Genomic DNA, 14,920 nt, shown 5'->3' with positions numbered 1-14,920 from the left:
GAGGGAAAGGTGCTGGTAAATATGGAGAGAAGAGTTGGTGAGAGGAGACGTAAGAAGAAGAGAGGGATGGGGGAGGAAGTGAAGAAAGAAGGGGTGAGATGACTGAAGGTGGAAGGATTCGAAAGACCATAGTAAATAAGGAGGAAAGATGCATTGTTTTGTATCAGGGAGGGATGAGAGGAGGGAGGGAGGGAGGGAGGGATGAGAGGAGGGAGGGAGGGAGGGATGAGAGGAGGGAGAGATTGGGCAAATAAGGATAGTTGATGCACCGTCAGGTATCTATCTCTGTCTTGAGTTTTGAGGAGCCACAGTGAAAACCAGAAACGTAATTTCGGAGAAAGTCTGAAATCTGATATAGGGATTTGGTATCTGTGCACACACACACATACGCACACCGAAAAAATTACTTAGCCTTTGAGGAGAAAAAGATTGCTTCACAAGATTGCTTCTCACATCCCTTCCCCTCTCCTGGTCTCCCACACACCTACAAACGTATCAAGCATTCCTTACTGCCTACAGTACCCCTGAATACTATAAAGTTTAAACCACTTCCTTCTCTTGCAGGAGAATCGTCCAATGGGGACTAGTGTTGTCCAGCTCATTGTGACCGACCGGGACGCCACACACAACGGGCCGCCGTTCGCCTTCACCATTGTCGACGGCAACGAGGGCGGTGTGTTCGAGGTGAACCAACAGGGGGCGCTGCTAGTGGTGGAAGAGCTGAAGAGGAAGACCAAGGAGAACTACCTACTGAATGTCCAGGTACTATAGGAGCATATGGAGAGACAAGGCATGGTATTGGTTGGTCACTTCCTCTCCCTCTCTATTAATGTGTTTCCTTCCTTCACTTTCTCTTTCTTTCCCTCTCTTACTGTCTCTCTCTCTCTCTTTCTCTCTCTCTGGATCTCTCTCTCTCTCTCTTTCTCTCTCTCTGTATCTCTCTCTCTCTCTCTCTCTTTCTCTCTCTTTCTCTCTTTCTCTCTGTATCTCTCTCTCTCTCTCTCTCTCTCTGTATCTCTCTCTCTCTCTCTCTCTGTATCTATCTGTATCTCTCTCTCTCTCTCTCTCTCTGTATCTCTCTGTATCTCTATTTCTCTCTCTGTATCTCTCTTTCTCTCTCTCTGTATCTCTCTTTCTCTCTCTCTGTATCTTTCTTTCTCTCTCTTACTGTCTATCTCTCTCTCTTTCTCTCTCTCTGTATCTCTCTGTATCTCTCTTTCTCTCTCTCTGTATCTCTCTTTCTCTCTCTCTGTATCTTTCTTTCTCTCTCTTTCTCTCTCTCTATCTGGATCTCTCTCTGTATCTCTCTTTCTCTCTCTCTCTCTATCTGTCTCTCTCTCTCTCTCTCTCTCTCTCTCTCTCTCTCTCTCTCTCTCTCCACCCCCTCTACTCCCCCATAATACTTATACTTATGTTTACCTTTTTTCCTCTCCCTTCTCTCTATCTCTCTCTCTGTATGTGTTAAATAGCCTCCTCTGCAGCTGCCCACTGTGATAAACCTCTCTTAGAAACATCAAAAGGATGACAAGATCTATAGCGTCAAATCGAAAGAATCACCATGTATAAAAAAAAATTACAAAATGCACCGAGTGAGTCAGAGTGCAAGGCAGAATATCTCACATGAGAGGCATAGTGGAGAGCTCCGCAGCCAACGCGCGTGTTGCCAGTCGGTGAACTACTGTCCTCTCTCTCCGAGGAGAAAAGAAGTAGGCGGATGAGAAAGAAGTGCGATTTCTCGACTCAGACTAACGTTCTGAATGTCGCAGATAGAAATAGATTGAATAGAGCTGAGACGGTTTCCCTATTCTGTCTGACAGACAGCCATTTCTGTTCTACACTGTGTATTTCTCTGCTAACGTTTGGTAATCCTCCTGAACACTCCAGATGTAGCTCGGTTTTTTGGGGTTGTCGATGTCATTTTTTGGATGGACTCAAAATACTGCAGCATCTCTGGACGTGTAAATGCCTTTGAAATTCAGGTGGATGTTCATTTGTCTGAGCACGTAGGACCTTAGTCATTCTGCAGGTAGTACATTTTGACTTGAGCATTGGTGAATGGGGAGGTTCAGCATGAGGAGAGCACAGGCTCCCTCTACTGTGGGAAAGTGGAGCTGCATAAAGCCATATAGCAAAATGAATGGCAAAGATACTTGGAACGTTTGTCTTGGGTTTTTGCTGTACTGTGTATGTCATTTGGTTTGTCTTCGAAGATAAGCCAATGATCATAGAGTATAATAAACTAACTAACTAACATGCAACTGAAGGAGTGATAGTCAATCATAGGTCTAGCATAGTTATGGTATTACCCATGTATGGGTGATATGGGGATTGCAGAGTGATAGTTGGGTCAGTCTGCTTTAACATTATTGCCAAAATAGTGGCAGTTATTTGGGCTCATACCTTGTTCGAAATATTACTTTTGTTAACTTGATGAATGACAACAGTAAAATAGGTGAATTGTGTCTTAAGTTTTGGATACATTTTATAACTAGGCCTAAGTCATAGTATGAGTTTTTGATAATCACAAGAAAATCACATGAAAGCTTTTAGTTGGGTCACCGCACGATTTGTTTCTCTCTCTCTCTCTCTCTCTCTCTCTCTCTCTCTCTCTCTCTCTCTCTCTCTCTCTCTCTCTCTCTCTCTCTCTCCCTTTTGCAACAGACGCTAAGTGTGACTCATCCCTCTCTCCTCCCTTCTCTCCCTCCAGGTGGCTGACAGCGGCAAGCCCCAGCTCCTCTCCACGGCCTACATCAGCATCCGGGTCATCGATGAGAGTGTCTACCCGCCCGCTGTCTTCCCGTTGGACATCTACATCTCTGTCGCCGGCGAGGAATACCCTGGCGGCGTGCTCGGCAAAATCCACGCCACCGACCAGGACATTTACGACACGCTAACTTACAGTCTCGCACCTTCATCATCCTCGGATAACGCCGAAGACGTTCTGTTCACCGTCTCCGCCTCGGACGGAAAAGTCATCGCCCGGCGCCCGCTCGACGTGGGCCACTACCCGCTCAACGTCACCGTCACAGACGGGCGCTTTTCGGCGACGGCCGACGTGAACGTGCACGTGCGCCAAGCGACCCGCCAGGCGCTGGACAACTCCATCGCCGTGCGTTTCGCCGCCATCGCGCCCGAGGAGTTCGTCGGGGACTACTGGCGTACGTTCCAGCGGGCGTTGAGGAATATAGCGGGGGTGAGACGCAGCGAGGTGCAGCTGGTTAGTCTGCAGCCCTCAGAGCAGGGGACAGGAGACCTGGATGTTCTACTGGCTCTGGAGAAGTCTGGGAGTCCCTACCAGCCACAGGAGGTAAAAACATGACCATGGCTCGTATTCACAAAACGTCTCAGAGTAGGAGTGCTGATCTAGGATCAGGTCCTCCCCCCTGTCCATATCATCCTGTTAATTGTGATCTGAAAGGCAAAACTGATCCTAGATCAGCAGTCACACACTATCAATATGTAGCAACGATAATGACTTTGTTCACTAGTATTATGAGGTTATGATACCGATAATAATACCAATAACGTATATGATAATATGTTAGCTTAGCATAACATATCATCTGGCACACTATGTATGAATAGCTTTTTAAATGGTGGTCTTTCTTCTACTAACATAACATATTAGCTTAGCATAACATATAATATGGCACACTATGTATGAATAGCTTTTAGAATGGTGGTCTTTCTAATACTAACATAACATATTAGTTTAGCATAACATATAATATGGCACACTGTATGAATAGCTTTTAAAATGGTGGTCTTTCTAATACTAACATAAAAGTAAGAAAAGAAGACACCGGTAACCATAGAAATTGACAGAATGTATTTACAGTGGTGAAATAGAATCAAAACTATAGAATTCATCATAAAGAATAGTAAAATGCAATCATAAGGCGGTACGCACCAAAATAACATCTAGCAACTCCGGTAGATCTCTTGGTGTAATGGCTAATGTTTTGGGTTGACGGTTGCTGGACCCGGGTTAGAGTCCCGGCCAGGGCTACCCCCGAATTCTCTGCAATATGTTACATTTAAATGAATATGTCCATGTAAGGACTTCAAGTCGATCTTTCAGTCTTTTTAAGGTCTTTACTATTGCTCCTCAAGGTGGTCTTCCGCAAGCTCAACTCGTCTGCGGCGGTCATCGAGGAGATGACGGGAGTGCGCATCGTGCGTGTGGTCAAGAAGCTGTGCGCCGGCCTGGACTGCCCACTGCGCTTCTGCGACGAGGTCATCAGCCTGGACAAGACGACCATGTCCACCTATAGCACGGCCCGCCTCAGCTTCGTCACGCCACGACACCAGCGCACGGCTACCTGTCAATGTGAAGGTACTGACAGACACACACAGAGACGTACACAGGCACAAACACACACACCTTTACCCCTTCCACCCCATCACACACAAACACACACCTAAACCACCACACCCCCCATACACACGCCCGTACCCTCTGACCCCACGCCATCCTAGCTTCATCTTGGCTCTTAACCCATATGCGTTGTTGTTCCAGGTGGCAAATGCCCCACAGTGAACAAGCTGTGTGATGCCAACCCCTGCCCAGAGGGCATGGAGTGTGTGACAGAGCAGAAGGAGGCCAAGTATAGCTGTGTGTGTCCAGATGGTGGCAAGCAGGGCAAGTGCTCCGGTAAGACCAGACACACCTCTCATCCTATCTAACTCTCTCTCTCTCCCTCGCTCTCTCTTTCTCGCTCTCCCTCTCTCTATCTCTCCCTATCTCCCTCTCTCTCAGTCTCTCTCTCTCTCCCTCTCTCTCTCTCTCCCTCTCGCTCATTGATATGAAGCTGTCAAATGAGTATATATGAACCTACTGTTTGTTTTGTCTCTGTACTCACTGTCTCCTTATTGCTCTCTCCCTCCTCTATTTCTCCCCCCTCCCATACTTATCCTTACCTCTCTTTATCTCTCCCCCCCTTCCTCCCAGACGGCCAGTCCCTGACGTTCAGCGGGACGGGCTATGTCAAGTACCGTCTGATGGAGAATGAGAACAAGGAGGAGATGAAGCTGTCCCTCAGGCTGAGGACCTTCTCCAGCCACGCCACCGTCATGTACGCCAAGGGCACCGACTACAGCATCCTGGAGGTGGGTCAAAGGTCAAACATGGTGCGCGCGTGTCCATGTGAGAAAGTGCCAGATTCTAGATTCTAGCTACTTCTTCTATCTATCTGTGTGTGTGTGTGTGTGTGTGTCTTGTGTGTGTGTGTGTGTGTGTGTGTGTGAAATAAGTGTTATAAAAAAATCACCATCCCACACCATTTCAAGTCCACCATAGTCTTTTTCCCGGCTTGGGCATGAAATCGCAGTAAACTAACCCCTTTCTTGTCTGTGCTATGGTTACTATCCAATTTATTCTGAGTCTGCTGCTCCCGCTCCCAGTCCCATGCCCAATCACCATATTAGTCCATGTTATCCTGTGTAGGAAACTGCCTGATAAGCGCTAGCTGCCAGGACCTCCCCTGGGGGCCACCCTGCTGTGTGCTGATTGTCTTAGTCGGCCATTTTTTATCCTCACGTGAAAGGGCTCTGGGAATGCGGTGGTGGGCTGCATGTAAAACAACACACAGCCCTGCTATTTTCAGGGAATGCTGGGAGGGAAGCGGAACGCACTTTCTCACACATTCCTCTCCGGGGGACTGTCTGGGTGCCAGAGGATCAGCTATTCACTACATAGTGCACTACCATAGGGCTCTGGTCAAAAGTAGTGCACTATATAGGGAATAGGGTGCCATTTGGGACCCAGCTTAGGGCTCCAAGGGAGTTAGCCTACTGATTTGAATATTACATGATATCACAAGACGTAATGTCATACTGTAAGATACACTATGTATACAAAAGTATGTGGACACCTGTTCAAATTAGTGGATTCGGCTATTTCAGCCACACCCGTTGCTGACAGTTGTATTAAATCGAGCACACAGCCATGCAATCTCCATAGACAAACATTGGCAGTAGAATGGCCTTACTGAAGAGCGCAGTGACATTCAACGTGGCACCGTGATAGGATGCCACCATTCCAACAAGTCAGTTCGTCAAATTTCTGCCCTGCTAGAGCTGCCCCGGTCAACTGTAAGATACTGTACCTCTAGACTAGATACTGAGAATAGTAGTAATATGGTGTTACATATCTGTGTGTGTAGACTGTACATTAGTCAATGGTACGAGGTTGTGCTCTTCATGGAACTAGACCTTAACGTTCACATTATGCATCTCAAGGTCTAAACAATATTATGGTAGCTTCTAGTTATCCAGTCTGGTTAGATCTACAAAAGGTCCTATGGTGGGTCGGGACTAACGGTTGTATCTGGATGGGGCCTAACTTATTTTTCTCCTTTTTCTCTCTCTGTCCCTTTCTCCTTCTGTCAGATTGTGAATGGCCGCCTGCAGTACAAGTTTGACTGCGGCAGCGGCCCGGGAATCGTCTCTGTACACAGCACCCAAGTCAACGACGGCGACTGGCACACGGTCACCCTTGAGGTGGATGGCAACTACGCCAAACTAGTCCTGGACCGCGTGCACGCCGCCTCGGGCACAGCGCCCGGTACTCTGCGCACACTCAACCTAGACAACAGCGTCTACTTTGGCGGGCACGTGCGCCAGCATGCCTCTTCCACCGCTGGGCGCCACGGCCGCAGCTTGCCCGTCACCAATGGGCTCCGAGGCTGCGTGGAAGCCATCGTGCTAAACGGCAAGGAGCTGCCGCTCAACACCAAGGCGCATGGTGCCCACGCCGTGCTGGAGGACGTGGTGGACGTGGCGCCCGGGTGTGTGCTGGCGCCCGCTGCAGAGGGCTGCTCCAGCAACCCCTGCACCAACGGGGGCAGCTGCTCCTCACTGGCCAAAGGAGGTACGGAGCTCCCGTTGTGGTTTTTGTCGCTTTGAGTTGTGTTTATTCAAGTTGCTTAGTTATGCTCCTCAACCTAGTCTCCTTATAATGCTCAACGTTTGATTATTTGAAGATGATTACTTTATCGTCCAAATGTGGGTTTCTGAACCCAAAGTTAAAGTATACAGCTGTGATCTTCATTCCACAATCCAAACCTGTTTAACCCATAATCTTTATTCCTCAGTCTATCCAGCTCCTGTATGCCAATAAACACCGTTTCTCTATGTCTTTTACCACAAAGACAAACTATATTTTTTCCCCAGAACCCTGTGAACACAGACATCAAGAAATGACCTTAGAATTACAATAAAATGTCCTACCTTTTTCTTATGCCTTCTCTGCTGTTTGCCCAGGTTACTTCTGTAAGTGCAAGGCTTCATTCATGGGTACTCACTGTGAGATTGGCATCAGCCCGTGTGCCTCCAACCCCTGCCTGTACGGGGGCACCTGCGTGCCACGCGGAGACGACTTCTACTGCCAGTGCAGAGGGCAGTACTCAGGACAACGGTATGGATCTATCCCTTTCATGTAGATATGATAGTGACTGTTTAAGGGTTAAAATGAAATTATAGATTTGGGAGCTCAGACGAGCCATTTTTCCTAACTTTTGCTAACATAGTGCCTGTTAAAGCTGACAGATATAATTATTTATTACTTGTAATAAGCATGGTATTAAAAATGATGCCCTCTTACCAATTTCAATGTTTGGATTTCATTTTCAAAAAAATATTCTGTTTTGGCATGTGTTGTATAAGTATTGGCGGAGGAAACAATCTCGGCTTATCTGCATTCTCAAATCCATCATTCCGTTTTTAAAAAATGCTCATATCCAGGGCTCAGTATTCTCCATCAAGAGTAACATATATTAGCACTCTATTAGCTCAATCTGAAATTAAAATCAAGCCTGAGCTCGTGTTGATAAAAACCGGAAGTACTGATCTGTAGGAAATGGCATGAAGCGTTTCCGCAGCACTGAAATCACATGCACACATATCGGTAATTTTCTGTAAAATTAAGTATGTATTGGATACTTGTATTTATGATACTAGTATTAAGGATTGGATTTGTGACTGTCAGGAAATAATGGGTTCTTTTTCATTACCATTTGGTCTAGGCTGCTGTATTGAATATTTATTTTCCACTACAGGTGCCAGGTGGGGCCATACTGCACAGACAACCCCTGTAAAAACAGTGGGAAGTGCATTGACAGTCTGGATGGTCCTGTGTGTGAATGTGAACAGGGATTCCAGGGTGACAGGTATGTTTGCTCAAAGGGCGGCCATCTTAATGATCAAAGCCACAGTTTTTCCAGTTTTTCTAGATTTGCCAAACTACTAACTTTTACTGTTCATGTGTTTCTGTCTCCTTATTCTCTGTGTCCTTTGTTGCTTTGCAGGTGCCTCAGTGACGTGGACGAGTGCCTGAAGAACCCTTGCTCCAACGGCGGCCAATGCCAGAACACCTACGGCTCGTATACCTGCAACTGCTCCCTGGGCTACATCGGGCGGCTATGCGAACTCCGCTCCGAGGTCCGCAACGAGTTTGTCTCCACCTCCTGGAACATCGGCCTTGAAGAAGTCATTGGTATTGTGGTCTTTGTGGCCTCCATTTTCCTCCTGGTCGTCCTCTTCGTGGTCATCCGTAAGAGACCGTGCCGAAGAAAGTCCAAGTCTGACGACGACAAGCGGAGCCCGGGAGGCTTGGGAGCGCCGCACTCCTTCCTCCAGCGGCCCTACTTTGACGCTAAGCTCTGTAAGAACATTTACTCGGACATTCCGCCGCAGGTGCCTGTTCGGCCCAGCTCGTACACACCCAGCATCCCCAGCGACTCGCGCAACAACCTGGACCGCAACTCGTTCGAGGGCTCGGCCATCCCCGAGCACCCCGAGTTCAGCACGTTCAACCCGGACACGATGCACGGACACCGCAAGACGGTAGCCGTGTGCAGCGTGGCGCCCAACCTGCCTCCGCCGCCGCCCTCCAACTCGGTCTCTGACAGCGACTCCATTCAGAAGCCCAGCTGGGACTATGAATATGACGGTAAAGCTATTACTTCAATCCATATCTTTATTGTTGATTAATATTTGTAGATTCCCTACTATAAATTGTTTTGGCTCCTTGTGGAATTACCTCACATCATTCATGGAGTGTCCAGTAGGGTTGGACCGATATATGATGAAATCGACTATCATGATATTTGACATTGACGATATATAGTGAAGTGCAAGACAGTATATCGTGATATGTAAGACTATACTCTATTTGAAATGTACAAATCAAAACTGTGCAGTTTTATCAGTTAGGCTGTATCAATATATTAAACATGAAGTCTAAATGAATTAACAAAGCTTTATTTTTTCACCATACTAAGATTATTTAATGAGAATGTGACTATAATATAATAAGTAAGAACAAAAATTGCACAGTCTGGAATGATTTAGTTATTAACGGCGAAAAACGATAATATCAGATATCGTGATATTTGGAGTAGCATATCGTAGAAGAGGTCTCCCCAAATATCGCCCAACCCTAGTGTCCGATGCTAAAGCCAAAATACAAAAACCCTCTATTTCATTCCCAGGCTACTTGGTGTGTACTTGCAACTTGATCACAGTACAAATTTAGCAAATCCCTGTGTGTAGTCTCTTCCGGAAATACTACTTCAACAACTTACATCTTTGTATGTTTGTCTGTGTGTATGTGCTTCTGTACTCCAGCTAAGGTAGTAGACTTGGATCACTGTTTGACCAAGAAGCCAGTGGAGGACAGTGCCTGTCATTACAACACCAGGGGCAGTATGTCTGAGGTCCAGTCCCTCAGCTCCTTCCAGTCCGAGTCATGTGACGATAACGGTATGTATCTGCACAGAAATGGTCAACCTTGCCAGTTTAGGGATCCTCTTTTCATTGATAAATGTCCTAATACGTTGACTAGATTGATTTATACCCGAAGTGAACCACGGAAGTTTGGTCCTCTTACAGACCCATATTTGTACTAAACGTAGATATTAAAATGTAGTTTTAGTTTGGTTGTATAGTTTCTGAATTCTGAAGCAGTACATCAGACTCTTGCATGTTTGCAGTGGAAAGCACACGTGGGGATGCTTGTGGAAAACTTGTCTGGTTCTTGTTCGACTGCAGTTCTTTGTAGAGTGGCCCCTTGGCTGTAGTTGACTTGTATACATGCTACATGCTAACCATTTCTCTTTGCATGCCGTGATTGGCTGCAACGTTGGCTCTGTGGGGTCATGTGTTCTTTTCTCTCCCTCTTTGCTGCGGGGCTTCAGTTCCCATTTGGATCAAATCGGTCCACAGACCCAGAACACGGTTTTAACTAGGGGTCAGCTTGTAAGTCCTCAATCACCTCGGTACAGAAGGAAGCGATCAAAGAGAACATTTTTGCAAGATTCTCCAGGCATAAAAAAGCATTTTCCGTTGTCGGTCTCTCTCTGTTCTGTCTCGCCCTCTACTCAGCCCTAGCCGCAAAACAGGCTTGCTTGTACAGGCGTCCCCGCTGAAGTGACAAGAGGGGAAATTAGCATTAGCCAAGGAAGTTAGCAAATTAGCATCATAACATAATTTTAAGTTATTTTATTTTATTTACTTGCATGTCCCTTTTTTGTTTGTCTCTCTTTTTGCATGTGTTTCTTTCTAAACAAAATCTAGCCACGGATGGATATTTGAAGAAAACAGCAAGGAGCATTAAGCAAGGGTATAAAGTACATATGATGGTTCTTCTCCCATATCTGCCCTTATTTCACATTGGGTTGTGGGGAATGTGTTTACCATCAATCACCTCAACCTTCATCTGTACTTACCCTTAACCTGACCGTGAAAACCTGCTGGTTTTCTGATAAATAGATGTATTTATCATATCTTTACAGTATATCTATATAGAAAATATGTATTACTTCTTTGTTTAAAAAGCATTTCTTTATTATTTAGTTTTTTAGACTGTATTTGGACAAAATATAGTCTTATCTATTTTAAGACTGGAAAGGCGTTTTTATCCTTGAGAATGTATCTGATCCTTCCTTCCATACTGTCAATGGCACCCCTATTATCTCCGTATGTTGTTGCTGTGTGTTCTCTTGCACAAAGACCAAACTCCCTCTCCACCGTGTCCCGTTCCACCTCTGTGTTGTGACCAACCATTGAAACCCAAACATCCAATGTAGACGTCCTTCAACATCATGCAGTCAAAGTCTTACCCTCCTGTCCTCCCTTCGTCCTACCCCCCAACCAAAAACTCCATACGTTTCAGAGCAACACAGGGACATTTTGTTGTTGTAGGGAAACGTTTCTCGAACGTTGGTTTGACGTTTCCCAATGCAAACGTGCACTTCCATTTGTGTTTGGTTTCTTTTTCCATATCATTTGTACTAATGGTAAAATTCTCCTCATCTGCTCCTTTCCCCTTACCTTTAACAAGCCTCCATAGTGACGGTAATCCACCTTGTCAACTCTGTTATTGACTCGGTGGAAGGAGAAGGTACTCTTTTGCTACTATCACCTCAAAACTTGTTAGCCGTCTGTGGTGTTTCTGTGTGGTGGCGTTCCATAGACCTGGGTTCAAATACTATTTCAAATCTTTCAAGTACTTTGAGTGTTTGCTTCCATCTGCCTGGAGTGCCAGGTGGGCGGAGTTTGCACTTTTTAAAATGTTCTATTGGTTCCATTGCCACAGGCAAGCTTAATCAAGCACAATTGCAGTATTTGAAATGATTTCGAATACAATTTGAACCCATGTCTGGTAGTTTCGTGCTCCGTCCTCAGTGTCAGGGTGACGAGTTAGGCCTCGGAGATGCCATTTCCTTATCCAATGATATGCCTCATCTCATTGTCATTCAAATTATTGCAATTCGCGCTGCCTAATTTGAGGCTGAAAATTGAAATGTCTCACATGATTGGCCAATTAACAGAGTAGCAAAAGTGTCATTTGGAAGGTGCTAGATTAATTTCCCTCGCTCCTCGATTGACTGTTTAAGAAAATGGCACGATTGTTGTCATTATTGTAAGCGTGTATCTTTGCTCAGAGCAGTAGTTTTTTTTTCATGTTTCATTCTTGTTCTGGGCTTCTCTCTCTCTCAGGTTCTTAACTTGACTTGTTCTCCCTCTCTCCTCTCCCTCTCTCCTCTCCCTTCTCACCTCGTCTAAAGAGTCTTTTTTGGCTCATGATCTCAAGAATCCAAGAGGTGACTGTTTTGTCATTTGTTTGCCTGAAGCCCAGTGGTGTTTCTCCCCCCTTACTGTCAACCAACAAAAGAATCCCTTGCATGACGTAGATGCTGTGAGGAAATAAGACTGGAAGTGTTTAAGAATGATTTGGTCGAAACAATATCATATCGATAGTTATAAACTAAACATGGAAACTGTCTAATTTTGTCACAGCACTTCAATTCAAATCCCTCACATAGACCCTAAAATTAGTTTTGTGTCCCCCCTTCCCCCAGTAACTATAACTATCCCACGTTGAATGAAGTTATTAATATCACTCAGATTCCTTTGATTTCTGACACTAAAAAACATGGAGCCAACTTTAAAGAAACCGTTTGAAACGGTGCTTTGAAAATCACTAATCGTATTCACCCCCATTTTGAAATGATCTCAGCATAAACCACTCCATAAAAGCAGTAAAAGTAGAAAAAAGTGTCTGTTTTGAGTGTACTACATCTTAATCAGTATTTGTTTATACTATGTGTGTGTACATGTGTGTGTTTGCAGTATGTGTGTGTAAACTGTTTTGTGATTTCTGTGTTTTTTTAACGAATGCAACTTACTTTGTTGGTGTGTCGTGACAATTGCATGGTGTGGGTTTGTAACATTAACATGCTACTGTTGTGTAAATGTATGTAATCTGATCTGTGCGAGGTGTGTGTGTGTGTGTGTGTGTGTGTGCTTTGATTGAGGCATAGGGTGGTGGGACCTGTGGTGTCTAATTCTTTGCATCCTGTCCAACAGGCTACCACTGGGACACATCTGATTGGATGCCAAGTGTTCAACTTCCTGGAATCCAGGAGTTCCCGCAGTATGAGGTCGTGGAGTCCCCGGCCCCCCTGTACAGTGACCAGAACGCCATCGATACTGACTACTACCCCGGCGGCTATGACATCGAGAGCGACTTCCCGCCGCCGCCCGAGCACTTCCCCGCCCACGACGACCTGCCCCCGCCGCCGCTGCCCGAGTATGGCGACCGCTACGACACCCTGGAACCACCCCGGAGGGACCTGGCGCCTCCTGGCAGCCCTGGTTCGAGTTCGGCCTCGGGGGTGCGCCACCGCCCACCACTGCCCCAGCTCTATAGCCTTAACCAGTACCTACCGCACCACCACTACCCCAGCGACGCTGAGGGCAACCCGGGCTGCGGCGGCTCCACAGCTGCCACCAACGCCACCACCACCCCGGCCTCCACCATGGGCGGCGGCAGCAGCTACCGGGGTGGCTACCCCATGGGGTACGGGCGGGGGGACTTTGAGGCGCCGGCGCTGGACAACATGTCCATGTCCCTGTACACGTCCACGGCCTCCTGCTCGGACATGTCGGCGTGCTGCGAGGAGTCAGAGGTCATGATGAGCGACTATGAGAGCGGTGACGAGGGACACTTTGAGCGGCTGGCCATCCCCGCACTGGACTCCCAACAGCACACTGAAGTCTGACACTGGATCCAAACAAAAGTGCCTGAACACCCCCCATCTGTACCTTATGTTAACCCCCTCTAACCGAGTATGTACACACTACAACTACACACAACACAAAGAGACACTACACTGACACACATACACACTTATACATACACACACACAGAGCAATGAATTTGTTCACCTAAACAGGGGTTGTTGGGACTGGTCTTACGCTGAAGGCTGCTTGTTGGGGCGGCAGTGTCTTCAAGGAGATATCATTTAACAGCACTGGACCCCGTAGCCTCCTCTATCTACTCAGTCCAACTCCTGCAGTACTGGAAAAATACCCATGTTTGAGTTGGCTGTGCCATTGCTTTAAGTAAATGTTAATTATGCACAAGAAATGACTGATGGAAAACTACATTGATGTACAACTACGAAGAAAAAAAGAAAACCATTGACACAATAACGATCATGATAGATAAAACACACACTACAAGGTGATATCTGTATTTGTAGAGGTAAAACCGTGCAAACTGATTTTTGATACAAATCCTCGTTCATTTTCAATGTAAATTTAAATGTACAGTTTTGATTTCAAGGTTTATTAGGTTTTGTAGATATTTTATGCTTTTATTTTCCCAAAAAAACACAAGTTAAATGGTGTGCGACATTATCAGCCTTACTGTTCCTTCATTCACAAGAAGAAAAAACTGAAAGTTGTTTAAAAAAAGAGAAGAGCGATGCTTTTCCAAAACACGATGTATCCGTAAAAAGTTGATTGTCTCCTGCTCATTTCAAAAAGGGTCTTCGGTGAGCGACTGCATATTCTTGTGTTGTTCTATTTTTTATTTGTTTGTTTGTAAATGGCGACTTTGGAACCTCTTTATTTTTCCACCACGAAAATGGGACCCAATATATTTATAGTGCAAAGTTATCCATAGACACTTGACTTTTTCAGGTGTCTATGTGGGTGTGAGCAGTGCTATGGTCTTGTTAAGGTTTTTATTGAATACTGCCACTAGCTCACGCTTTCCTATTGGCAATAAATTATTCATAAAAAATACTTTGGGTGCCTTGTGTCTTTTATTTGCTGCTGGTGTTTCAAGTATTTCATTTAATTCAATTCATTACAACTTTATTCATCCAACTTTATTTAGGGGCAATGAAATAAAGCAAGTCAGGGTAAACATCAAAGTCTACTGTAGAAATATCTAGTGTATAACATACATCTTTGCATTGATGGATGAAATTGATTGCCAATCAGCTTCTCATATTTGACAAGTGATCTCAATAACAAAACCATTGAGAGTTCTGATGGATAAACCTCCCTTTCAAAGTTAAATGTCATCAAGCTTGTAAGTGTAAAGACAGTTGAAATTCAAGTGTAC

At 45.5% G+C, this 14,920-nt stretch overlaps 1 protein-coding gene across 8 annotated transcripts in view; it reads left to right on the top strand.

Annotated features, from left to right (window-relative positions):
- The window catches only part of fat1a (FAT atypical cadherin 1a), a 92,977-nt gene extending 78,382 nt beyond the window's left edge, over window positions 1-14,595 (top strand). For 3 of the 8 annotated variants that reach the window (XM_041855734.2, XM_041855751.2, XM_041855726.2), the window contains 13 exons: window positions 565-762; window positions 2,708-3,307; window positions 4,114-4,336; window positions 4,520-4,654; window positions 4,952-5,109; window positions 6,391-6,871; window positions 7,264-7,417; window positions 8,058-8,168; window positions 8,307-8,950; window positions 9,628-9,762; window positions 11,342-11,401; window positions 12,069-12,104; window positions 12,871-14,595. In XM_041855734.2, coding sequence (XP_041711668.2) covers window positions 565-762; window positions 2,708-3,307; window positions 4,114-4,336; window positions 4,520-4,654; window positions 4,952-5,109; window positions 6,391-6,871; window positions 7,264-7,417; window positions 8,058-8,168; window positions 8,307-8,950; window positions 9,628-9,762; window positions 11,342-11,401; window positions 12,069-12,104; window positions 12,871-13,565 — 3,630 coding nt within the window. In that variant the 3' untranslated portion in view covers window positions 13,566-14,595. Of the gene's footprint in view, window positions 1-564; window positions 763-2,707; window positions 3,308-4,113; window positions 4,337-4,519; window positions 4,655-4,951; window positions 5,110-6,390; window positions 6,872-7,263; window positions 7,418-8,057; window positions 8,169-8,306; window positions 8,951-9,627; window positions 9,763-10,196; window positions 10,258-11,341; window positions 11,402-12,068; window positions 12,105-12,870 lie in introns of those variants that run through there. The other 5 variants (XM_041855770.2, XM_041855761.2, XR_005996267.2 and 2 more) reach the window with 4 other exon arrangements.
- Window positions 14,596-14,920: the final 325 nt, after the last annotated feature.

The sequence above is a fragment of the Coregonus clupeaformis genome, chromosome 3, assembly GCF_020615455.1.
Source record: "Coregonus clupeaformis isolate EN_2021a chromosome 3, ASM2061545v1, whole genome shotgun sequence".
Classification (NCBI taxonomy): Eukaryota; Metazoa; Chordata; class Actinopteri; order Salmoniformes; family Salmonidae; genus Coregonus; species Coregonus clupeaformis.
Note: the sequence above shows the minus strand (reverse complement) of the source record. Positions and strands in the feature narration are given on the sequence as shown.